Source organism: Protopterus annectens, chromosome 2.part2 (genome assembly GCF_019279795.1).
Source record: "Protopterus annectens isolate FY-2018-M chromosome 2.part2, PAN1.0, whole genome shotgun sequence".
Taxonomy (NCBI): Eukaryota; Metazoa; Chordata; order Ceratodontiformes; family Protopteridae; genus Protopterus; species Protopterus annectens.
The window spans coordinates 731523186-731536218 of NC_056730.1; the positions used below are offsets into that span (position 1 = coordinate 731523186).

The 13033-nt window shown below is 37.1% G+C and overlaps 1 protein-coding gene across 1 annotated transcript in view; it reads right to left on the reverse strand.

Moving 5' to 3' along the window:
• Positions 1 to 13033, reverse strand: part of ARSK (arylsulfatase family member K) — a 1632787-nt gene that overhangs the window by 1105775 nt on the left and 513979 nt on the right. Inside the window, exon 5 of the mRNA XM_044064131.1 lies at positions 2487 to 2658. Coding sequence (XP_043920066.1) covers positions 2487 to 2658 — 172 coding nt within the window. The remainder of the gene's footprint in view (positions 1 to 2486; positions 2659 to 13033) is intronic.

The window sequence follows — 13033 nt, forward strand, 5'->3', positions numbered from 1 at the left end:
GAGCTTTAGCCCAAGCAGATTTAAGAACCATCTCTTTATCAAAGATGATAGAAATCTAACTATAACTGATCTAGGATACTTTTTGTTAGAGTTAGTATTAGCTATAGATCTAAAAGACAATGCTTCTGGTAAGTCTAAAGTTTTTTTTCTGGCAGTCAAAATCCTAATGTTATTGCGCCTAGATCTATTTTCCAGGTCATCAAGCTTTGTTTGTAGAAAACTCCATGTTGATTTCCTCTTCTTGGATTCTACTTTCCATGTCATTTACAGTCTCTTCTATGCCTGTAATCTGGATATTCTGTTGTTGCAAGTCTATATGTAACAAGTCTATTTGTTTTGTAGTTTTTTCTATGAAGGTATCAATTTTAGTATCCAGTTTATCCATCTTAGCAGTAAGTTGCTGGATTGTAGATATCAGAGACTGAAGTTCTTTCTTGATGCTGGAGTCTTGAGAATTTGTCTTACTGGAACTCATTTCAAACAGAGAAACTGACAGGAAAATTTCCAATGTGATTTCTGACAGGAATATTATTAAAATTTCCTTTCTTTTTTAGATATAGTTCAAGAAATAGATAAAACAAACATATTTAGAAAGAAAATTACTTCATAAATTAATTTTTTAAGTAATTATTTCCTGTCAGTGCAGTGAAATTGGTGGAGCTGAAGAAATCTGCTGCTATCCTGTGTTCATCCTTGGCCACGCCCCTCTTAAAACAGACTTCTGAGCCCTTAACAGTATATCAGCATAAACGTCCAACTGAGGAATTTTGCAGCTTGTACTTCAGAAGATTCCCCAACCCCAGCTAGTACTTCCTTTTTTAAATCCTTCATTGTCTCTGTAATTAGTTTCCTTCATGTCAACATATTTTAATGCTTTCCCTGTCAGAAGGGAAGAAAGAATTTCAGCCCATTCTAATGTGCTTTAAGAGATGTACATCAGCTGGCAAACTGAACCAGTGACGACACAAAAAAATGTTCTTTAACAAGCAGCTTACAGCAAAATACAGTAGTTTGTCAGTGCAATAAACCCATCTGCACCTCCCATATCCTCTTAATTTATATATAATATATATATATATACACACACACACACACACACACACACACACACACACACACAAAAATACACTGCAACAACTCAACTGCGTTGATGAAATCACATTAAAATATTTGCAAATGGCTAACAAGGCAATCAACCATAGTCGAGATATATGTGCATTTTATAGTAACAAAATCTAGTTCACTAGGGTAAAACAATGTGTGTGTGTGTGTGTGTGTGTGACCTTCATTTTCTACTTCTTATATATAGTAAATTATACAAAACTGTACTAAACTGTTTTAGGAAATCCCATGGTACACAAGGATAAAGCAATCATAAGGCAATCACATATTTAGTTAGTGACATGAGCATTGGAAGAGACACAGAGAGAGGATAGGAATGAGTGGCCAATGCTGACTCACCCATCCTTGGTGGGGGGGACAGCCTAGCACCACTGCAATATGCCAGGAGAAACATTAGTGAGCTCCATGCCACATAAACATTGAGGTGCTTAATTATGTGGTTGTGCATATGTGGAAAAGTGCATGCACCTCTGCAGGACAGAAATCAATGAACTGATAAGGTTGACATGAGGGGGTGGGGGTTATGGTACACTCCCTAGCAATCACCTCACTGCACCTTGATGTGGGTTGGGCTGAGCCCAAAAAAGGCTAAGGTGGGTCCAGTAGACCTGGTAAATGAGAACAAGAGTCATTAACAGCCAATGTTCAGCTGTGGGAAGAGAAAAAATGCATAAAACTGTTTCCTCGTGTACTTAAAGGATTGCTCCTTGCCTGCTGACCTTCATACTCACTCTTGTTGAATTAGCTCTTTCTTGCCCTACCAAGCCAGAGCTGACAGACAGAGGTCATGATCTAGACAGCCATCAAAGATAATTCACTCTTTTTCTGTTTTTTTCTCACTGACCTTAACATGTATGCAATGATCAAGGCACTGGGGAGGTGATGTGCAATGGGTTGACACAGTGAACATCCCTCACTTCCATATGTGGTCTTGCTGCCAGTCAGCCATGTCCCTCCCCTCACAGCATGAACAGTTGTCTCTTTGGTCTCCAACAGGGAGATCACGTTGCCCCTTGTGCCTTCAAGTGTAAGCAAACCCCACCCTCCCATTTCCTGACTGGCTCCTCTAGTGCTGGGGCCACTAATCAAGCCGTGGTCAAGTGAGTTGCAGTCAGGGCTAATTTCTACATGCCACTGAGCCACAAACATGCACACTGAAACTTTGATGATGTCTGTCACCCCTGTGTCATTTATACTGTATGCATAGTACAAGGCTAACATGGTGAATATAATGTTAAAATAGTAAACTAAGTAAATTCATGAATGGCAGGACTAAAACCTTGCTGTATATTCTCATCCAAATGAAATACAGAATTCTGATGTATATAAGCTCATCTTTGGAAATAAGTAGCTTGTTCACTTACCAAGCATGGCATCTGTCTCAGCACACATTGCATAATAATGTGCTCGTATATCTCTGATCTCCTGCTCTGTGAAATTGCTGGTACAGTTTTTGGTGTAAGAGGAGTAATAGTCCACTGGATGAAAGTCAGACAGATGAAGCCATGTTGGAATGGTAACAGCGTCATAGGAAACCTACATGACAAAGCAGCACACTGAAATTCTCTGTACACTTCCATTTCAAACACATTCTAACAATTCAAAATAATTAATGTAAACCATGCAGTTAAATACCTAATACACCGTTAGCCAACAACTGTATACTAAAATAATTAGCTACTTTATACCATGCTTTAGCTCTCAAGGCAGTTATTATTTCTAACATGTAACACTTTCATAGTGATTACAGATTAATTTATCAGAAAATGCTTAATAAACTTCCAAACAAAATGATGAAATAAAGGTACAAACCAGAATAAAATTAAACAAAAGTACAAAACTCCAAAAAGTAATCCACAAAATGAGTACAAAAAAAAGTATTGTAAATGTCACCTGCCATACTTCTCATAACTTAAAACATAACATCAGGTCATACTTAACTCCACTAAGAAAGCAATCACATACTGCTAACAACCAGTCTACTGCACAAACAGGTAAAGATTATAAAATATAAAAATACACACACAGACACACACACACACACACACACACACACACACACACACACACACACACACACACACACACACACACACACACGTGCAAACTTAGGGCTCTCAACTATACAGATTTTCACAGAATGTCTAGATTTTTACCTCATATTTTTGGTCTGCTCCTCATATAACTTGCAGTTCTCTGGCAAATTAATGGGACTGAATTCACTAATGTCAGACATTTAAGTTTCAGACTACATATCATTCAGAAAATGCATGGTAAATCTAAACCTTTTATTCTAAAAACTAAGTTCATACTAGCAAAACTTAAAATGTGTCCCTATTTTTTGAGCCTTTGTCCAGATTTTTTATGCTAAGAGGTTGAGAGAGATGTACTACACATACAGGTGATTATGATTAGGTTTGATAATAATCAAGTTAAATGGTTCAAGAAACTTACCTTGAGAGCAAAGCTTGAAAAGCAAATACCTTGAATCAATTTTGAGAACACATTAAAAAACAGTTAAGACTGGTGACCTGATGTAATTCTTTGTCATATATGATCAAGGTTCTAAGAATCCACTTCTGGTAGAGTAGTTTGTTATCCAACCTACACCTCGGATTGTCTGAAGCATTAGGCCAACCAGAATTCCTAAAACTGGATAGTACAAAGACGTTATCTGCATATTATTAAAACATGCATGCTCATCCATCAGACAAATAAATAAAAGCTTTTTATAGTACATATACGTGTGCTTCCTCCACAAGGGAAGGTTGCTGCAACATATATCTTTTACTATCCAGTTTTAGAATTCTTTATCATAAGTGAGGATTTTAGCTGCTCTAATGTATTACAAGTTAAAGGAAAGAAAGAAGAATTGAATCACACTGTCTGATAGCTTTAGAATATGTCACATATATCACTCTACCATCTAAAGGCAGCAAGAATAAAACCCTTCATCTAATTAACCATCAGTGTTAAAACTGTTACACCTTGTTCTGTCACACTTTCGGTGTTTGCTTAACAGTGCTAAGTGAGTAATAGCTTTTAAAGCTGTACAAAGGTTTCCAGTACAGTTCTTTAGTGATTGCAGTCTGCATGACAAGATACACCTTACTAATAAAAAAATGTAGTCCAAGGAGAGCCATCATTATACTGCAAAACTGGGGAAATATGCATTTGTTCACCACATCCTCTAGTGCAAGACCTGCCTGACCTTAAACAGTACAAGGAGTGCTTAATAAAAGCTTGATGATCACACCTAAAAGATGTTCAGATTGGGTTTCACCAGGGGCTAAAAGTGGACAGTGGTGGACAGTGTTGGCTGGCAAAGAACAGCAGCAGTAGGTAAAGCAGCTTTGAAAAATTGTTAGAACTTCATTCTGCTACGCAAAAAGTGTGCCAGAACAGTGTGTAATAGCTTTTAATGCCTTTAGCTCTACAAAGAGGCACTTCATTTCTGCCTGCTGTCTTTCTGACTGACAGCTCTAAGTGCTTTATCAGCTTTTAAAGGCTTTGAAAGCTAATAAAACACTTTGCACTCATATACTTTTTTTTCTGTAACTGATAGTACATGGAGCAGATAAAGCTCCTTACACTACAACGAACTGCAGTCGGGTCCCCGATCATAACCCTTTATTATGTGTTCTCAACAGAGGTGCCAAGATTTACTTCTCGAGCTTCGATTGTAAGGTAAACTTCTTGGCATCCACACATCAAACACATAAGTTGATTACGATTAGACAACTGATCATAATTCTATATGTTCTCAGTATGAAGTGTCTTAAAACAAGCTTGTTATACCTAGATTCTTACATATGACCTTCTCTATAGTAATGCCACTTTTTTCTCGAATTTTGGAATCTAATTAATCTCTCTGTTAGTAATAAACCCTCGACAACATGCTGAAGACTATTACAAGAAAAAAAAAAACAGAAATTTAACACTGTACTGGTATGCAAAAGAAGATGGGAAAGGAAATCTGAAATGTAAAAGAAAATCAATTTTTTTTTTTTATTTTATTTTATTTTATGCTTTGGTAAATGGCATATGAAACTTATCAGAGGCCTGTTGCAGTGAAAGTCTGAAAAAGTTCCCCACAAAGAATAAAAAATAAAAACTTTGTGCAGGCAGACAGCAAGAATAAATATTATGAAACTATTATGTGTTGCCTGACTATAGAAATGAAAAAGAAAACATTCACAAAATTATACAAGTAGCACCATAAAAATGTATATATGGGTTAGGAAAATAGTGGCTGTCAGTGGTTGAAAACCATTAGAAAGGATTATGATAATCAGCATAAGAATATGGTGCGTCTCTTCATTAACTTTTTGAAGTAAATGTCAAGTGGTTATGTCTTTTCTATAAAACACGGTCAAATGTGGGAGGTTTGGCACAATAGTTAAAGTTTTCGTCCCATAGGAACAAGGTACAGGGTTTGATTCTCACCTTGGTCTATTGGCTAGGTTTAAAATGGCCCTTCAGGGCACTTAGCCTATTATTCACTTAGTAAAGGGGTTGGTGTAATGGATAAGGAGTTTAGTGCCTTGCAGATAAAAGGTACAGGGTTTGATTATCACCTTGTAAACCATAACTAGGCCTAAAAAGGACCACTAGAGTCGTTAGCCAAGTAATCACTTATGAACCATAACTATTAACTGTACACTAAAGCATTGCTGGTGTTCCCCTGCTATGTGAGGAAAGTAAACATATACTTTTTTTGTCTGTGATTGACAGCGCTGCTTTCTGTTACTTGTTCCAATTTGTTTTCTGTTTTAAGAAATCTGCCTGGCCTGGTGTTTTTGTTCTATGTGAGAGGCAGACACAAATTATGTAGGTTGCACATTTCACATGTTTTTTTTTTTTATTGGTTAAATTGTCTCCTCCCAAGTGATACTTAAATACTCAGTGAAATTCTGGGTCTTTGTCTGTCTGAAAAGATTTCAACCCTGTATAAAGTAAAGCACTGCTGATGATTCCCTGCTGGGTTTTCCCACCCACCTTCCCTGATCTGTTTTTTAAACCTGGTGATTTTAAGCTGTCCAACCCTACTGTAAATTGAGCTTAATAAGCTCCTCCCTTTCTACACTGCTATTGATACCCTGAATTATTTATTTACCTTTCCTTGTGCTTATATTGAAAAAGTGCATTTTGCCTCTCATTGTCTGTTCTACTTGATTTGACTTCATTACCTAGCTAGCTGGTGGATAAAGCAGTGTATTTTTACACTCTAGCAAACACTTGTTTTTACATCAAAAGAGGTCAGTGGGAGGTACCTTGCCTGTTTAGGTTAGGGAAACACTTGAGATTTCCGAATGTAGTTTTATTGGCTGAGAGCTTATCAGCTTGTCTTGTTTTTTACTACCTTTATAAATTCTGTACACTTGAGTGGCCCTTGGCTCATTTATTCAAAGTGAAGTACTTTTATTGAATAATCACATTTTATAAGCTGTTTAAAGTACACTGCTGTATCCATATCTTTAAGTTTGTTTGTGGTAGCATTTCATTCTGGGCACTCGTTCACCTGTGCTTTTATATTAGCAGGACTGGGAGTATTCATTTAGTGGCAGTAAGTGTTTGTCTATTTGAGCTGAGAAACACACAAAGGGGCTGTAAGTATTTTTTTGCACTTCTCTGCCCCTGATCTACACACTGTTCTGATACCTAGATAGCATAAACTTGATTCAGACCTGCTGAATCTAGCCTGTTAACTTGCCTTCCGATGATGTATAAACTATACACTGGAATTGATGCCAACAGAGTTTAGTCACTTAGAAGAAAACTCACTCATGGCAGATATGAAACAAAGGATCATTTGTAGTTAAACAAAGCCATAATGGAGAACTGTAAAAAGGGGAAGAATCTAAGTATGTCATGGAGAGACTACAAAAAAGCATTTGACAGTATCCCACAATCATGGATAAAAGAGTGCTTAAAATGTATAAGATATACCATACACTGATCAACTACATTACAATGACCTTGCAACAGTGGCAAACCACTTTGCAGTTGAGCAATGATAAAGGACAAATTATTATTCCAATGATACAAATTCAAAGAGGGATATTCCAAAGTGACTTTCTGTCACCACTGCTTTTCTGTCTTGCCATTAGCCCATTAAGCTGAATACTTAACAGATTAGGCCATGGCTACAATCTGGCTCCCAGAAAACAACAAAGTATAAAGACTTATCTTTTTTTTTGTACATGATTTAAAACTGTATAGTTCATCAGATGAGGAACTGAAAGCACAACTGCAAATTGCCAAAACTTTTTCAGATGATATAAGAATATCATTTGGTCTTGATGAACTTGCAAAAGCAACCTTTAATGCAGAAAAACTGCAGTGCCAAGAAAACATCAGTTTGAGACAAGAATGTGATATAAAAGAACTTGAGCAAGAGGGAGTGTATAAATATTGAGGAACTGATGAAGGATCAACAATAAAACATGAACAAATGTGAATAAAACTTAGTAAGGAATACTTTAGAATACTTAAATTAATAATGAAAACAGCACTGACATCTAGGAATAAAGTCCAAACTATAAACCAATTTGCTCTCTTTATCCTAACTTACAGTTTTGAAGTTATTGACTAGCCCCAGAAGGTGTTGGATAGGTTGGATAAGACAACAAGAAGGATGCTTCATGCTCATTAATTGATTTAAAAAAATCAGTGCATACCAAGATTATATATTCCCCATTCTGAAGGAGGTATGGGCCTCCTTGAAATTGGTTGCATGTATAGATCTGTAATTGTGGAACTGCATACATATCTGCTGAGCTCACAAGACCCAAACATAGTGAAAGCTTTGAAACATGATGAGAATAAGTCTAAGATGACTTCTCTGCTTAGTTTAGCAGAAGCATATCAGCATCAAGTGGGAGTGGAAATCAAACCAGAAGGATAAATCAGGCAGCAACTGAATGTGCCAAAAAACAAAAGAAAGAATACAAGGTGAAGGAACAGATGAAAAGGCAAGATGGAAAATGCATATATATACCTGCAAATATAGAAAACTCTTGGAACAACCTCATGTTGATCAGGATCAAATGCAAAAATGGTTAAGGAGAGGAGAATTTAAACCAAAATACAAAAAATTAATATTGGCGGCCCAAGATAGTGGATTATGTACACATTAGTTTACAAAGTCCATTGAACACATGGGAGAAACAGATAAATATAGGTTTTGTAAAACAGAATTGGAAACAGTTGCACAACTTGTTGTTGGTTGTGATATACTAATGGCAGAAGGACTGCATACTGAAAGGCATAACAATGTGGCAAGATTGTTGCATTGGGGATTGTACAAACATTATAATACTGAAGTAGCTGAAAAACAATGGAAATATGAGCCACAAAGCATTATAGAAAATGATGACACTTAAATCACATGGGATCGCCAATTACCAACAGTTCAAAAAATAGACGCGACAGGTATAGCAGTCCATGAAAAGAAGACAAAAGTAGCATTGATCACTGAAATTGCTAAACCCATTGACTACAGTGTCTTACATACAGAGAGACACAAAGTCATAAAATACCAGGATTTGCAGGCAGAAATGAGGGCAGTTTGGAAGAAGGATACTCCAGACAGTTCCAACAGTAATAGGACCAATGGGTCTTATAAAAATAATTTACAGTTGTATTTAGATATGTTACCAATACATGTAATTCTGTATGAATTGCAGAAGGAGTCATTACTGGGCACATTGCGGGTGCTGTGAAGAGCACTTCTGGCTAACATCAAAGATTGAAACAATACTAATTTCAAGAACTTTAATCATACTTTGACTTAGGAATGGGGTCCATTCCTGTCATGGTATTAGAAACCCAAAAGACTTGGAAAAATTAAAAAGGGAGGGACCAGATAACTTCCCAGGTTGCTTATTAAGCAATCTAAAACAGGACCTAGCAGACCCACTTGGCATTCTCTTTAACCATAGCCTAAGAACTGGCTTTGTTCCATCAGAGTGAACAGCGACAGTAATCCCCTTGCACAAAGGGGGGCCATCAATCGACCCTGGCAACTATAGACCTATAAGTTTAACCAGCCTCATCTGCAAGGCCATGGAAAGAATCATCATGGACCTTATCAAAAAGGACATAGGCAACCTTCAAACTCTAGACCCAACCCAGTTTGGCTTTGTTAAGGGTAGAGCATGCTTATTAAACCTAGTAGACTTCTTCGAGAAAGTCACTGTACATCAATATGTGTGTACACCTTTAAGAAGCTTTCTAGGGGCTTGCACAGGTGTATAAATACTGAGCACGTGTGAGCCTGACTGCAATTTTGTGGTAAGCTGTTGAGATGTAAGCATGCCTGTTTATGTAGTCTGTCAGTTAATCAGTTTATTTATATTTTGTACTGCTGGTATCCATCCTGATGTGTTTTTCCATAATAAGGCATGTAAACGAACTACCCCGCCTGTTTGTCTTTAATGGGAAACAAGAACAGTGACATGGTGTCAGAATGGGATCCAGAAATTCAGATTCCGGACTGAGAAGGCACTCAGTTAAAGGTGGAGAAATATACAACAGTGGATCATCCCCGCTGCAGGTTTAATTTGCAAACTCAGGTCAGAAATGTATTTCAGGTATCAAAGCTTACTTAAATTATTTCTTATTGGTAAAATATAAAATGAAGCACTCAGAATGCTCTAAACAAGTTTAAAAGTAAAAGAAATGTCTGAAACTGTGAAATATTGAAGAAATATTCAAATGACTACAGAAAATGTTTGAAATCAAGTCTGAATCACATAAAAATAAATAAAATAATGGAAACTACAGCATTTTTTTCGAAGTAGCTTATAGCACGTACTTTTTTCACATTAATTAAAGCTATTCAAGATATCCAAAGCATACAGAGAGTTTGCATGATTGTGCAGTATTATAGTACAGTTATTTTGCAAAATACAGCCATTTCAAAGCATATTTCTCAAAATACAGTATTTCAGAGAGTTTATTGTACAGTTGAATGTTATTACAAGTACTGGCTGTGTGTGCATGTTTGTACATAATTACAAGGGCTATTTTCAGTGTGTTTAAACATACTTTGTTGGCATGGCAGATGGATTTCGAAAAGCAGCTCCACTTGTATTTGATAATAACATTGCAGAGAACTAGAGAGTGTTTGAGCAAGAATATGATATATTTTCATACAAGCTACATTTTTTGATAAAGATGACCATACAAAGGCATTTATTCTGCTTAATTTAGCTGGTTCAGAAGCCATAGAAAGGGGGTGTTGATTTGTGTATGCACCTGCTGTATTTGCAGGGGAAGGAGAAACCAGCATATAGTGTTACCGGCTGAGTCAAGGGTAGAACCCAAGTGCTTAAAACATAAATTTAGAGAAATGAGTAACCCCCAAATGAATATTCAATGGAAATGCACTTACTTTACACAAGAGATCAAAAGCCTGGAGAAAGTGTTGCAGCCTATATATAACTGACTTGAGAAAAAAAGCTAAAACGTGTAGATTTGGTGATTTAAGGGATGAGTTGATAAAAGACAGAGTGGTATGTGGTATTAAATATGATGCTGTGAGAAAGATTTTGCTTCGTGACAGTGATTTAACTTTGAATAAAGCCATTGAGATTTGTCAGATATATGAGCTCACAGAAAACCACACAGGTATGCTTACAAATGAGAAATGCATGCTTCCAGTATTTTCTAGTGCTAATGTTGATAGCATGCAGCACGTGGTTAAAAGAAACAGGCCCAAGCACATGTCAGGAACTGTAAGCCCTGCAGCACTCACAAGGAAACCCTGTAGCTTTTTAGGAAATTCCAGAGTACGCACAGTCTCAGTGAAGTATAAGGGTGAGTCAGCAAATTCAAAGCATCTGCCTATACCCGGTTTCATAGTCAATTATCATAATTGTGATGCAAATCATGAGCCCAAAAGAGAAAAGTGCTGAGGTTTTGGTCAACAATGCCTCAAATGCATGTAAAATAAAATAAATAAAATAAATAATTTCAAAAGGTTTTGTAAATCAAACAAGGGACATTCTTTTATTAAAAGAGAACATTCCAAGAGACAAGTTGATTAATTAGAAAGCTGTGACCCTGTTTTATGTTGATGGTGTGTCTGTGCGAAGTGAAACAGTCAATGCAGTACATTTATGGGCAAAAAATGAAGTATTTTGTACTGTTTGGATAAATGGAAGACCCAAAGAGCTCAAAGTTGACACAGATTCAAAGTGCAATGTTATGTCAGCAGAAACATTTGCTAGAGTATGTGTAGGTGAGAAGCTTAATTTGGCAAAGTGTGTGAAGCTTGTTGCTTACGGAGGTGAAGAAATTTAAACCAAATGTTCAGTAATACTTTCATGTTACTCTGCTGGAAACAGCTATGACTTGCAATTTTACGTGGTCAAGAGGCACGTGTAGCCATTATTAGGCCTTAGAGATAGTTTGAAAGTAGGACTACTTTCATTTAATAAAGAAGTCCATCATGTAAGCTTAAAAGACCTCTGTTCTATCTTCACCCAGACTATTTTTTCTAGCTATACTGATCTTTTCGAAAGCAAACCAGGTGAACTCCCAGTTGTGTACTCCATGAAGTTAAACCCCAAAGTCAGTCTAGTTGTCAGGCCAGTCCAGAAAGTTCCAGTAGCTATGCAGAACAGAGTCAAGGCTGAGCTTGGTAAAATGGTGCAGCAAAGTGCAGTTTGTCTAGTTGAAGAACCAACTGAATGGGTACCCTCCATGGTCATTGCTCATAAGAAAAGCTCAGATTATATTAGAATATGCACAGATCCATGAGATTTGTACAAAGCACTGAAAAGACTTCATAATCCAATGCACACAGTCAAAGAAGTTGCTGCTCTTATGCCAAATGCCACAGTTTTTCTGTCTTAGATGCAAAGAGTTCATTTTGGCAAATTGTGCTTGACTGAAAATCTTTATTGCTAACCACTTTCAGTACCCCTTGTGGCAGATATAGATTTTTGAGAATGCTATCTGGGATAAATTCTGCCAGTGAAGGCTTTCAGTGTGCAATACAGCAAATTTCTTCTGGGTGCTATTATAGTAGATGATACTGTAGTAGGAGGTAATGGTGAAGCTGAGCATGACAGAAACCTCAAGAAAGTTCTGGAATGAGCACATGAAGTGAATCTTAAGCTGAATCCTCAGAAGTACAAGTTCAGGCTACGAGAAGTTACTTATGTTGGTCACTTATTTACCAGTTCAGGCTTATGACCAGATCCTTCAAAGCAAATAGCAATTCTTGAGATGCCAGCTCCAGACAATGTTCAAGCCCTACAGCATTTTCTTGGCATGGTTAACTACCAAGGCATGTTCATTCCAGACTTGAGCCAACTTTCAGCACCGCTCAGAAAGCTGACCTGCATGGATGTACTATGGTCATGGTTAGAATGACATCAGAGAGAATTTGATGTCATGAAACAGAAAATTGCCAGTCCACCAACTCCCAGATACTATGATGTTCACAAACCAGTTACTCTTTCTTATGTTTCTTATGATACTTCAAAATTTGGTCTTGATGCAGTCATTCTTCAAGAGGGTAGACCAGCAGCCTGTGCATCCAGATCTCTAACTCAAACTGAAATGCACTATGCACAGATAGAGAAAGAACTCTTGGCAATTGTGCTTGCATGTTCAGAGTTCCACGATTACATTTATGGTACAGCTATCCAGACTGAAACAGATCACCAACCTCCCGTCATTTTTTTGAGAAAGCCTACGTATGCAGCTCCAGCCAGACTGCAACGCATGATGCTCAAATTCCAGAAGTACAATTTCAAGTTTTGTCTGCACAAAAGGCAAACTTCTTTATCTTGCTGATGCTTTATCCAGATCCCCCAGGAATACCACTGAACAGCATGAAAATGAGAAACGTGATTTTGAAGTCATGGAAGTGAGACATTTTCTTCCAGTGCAATCT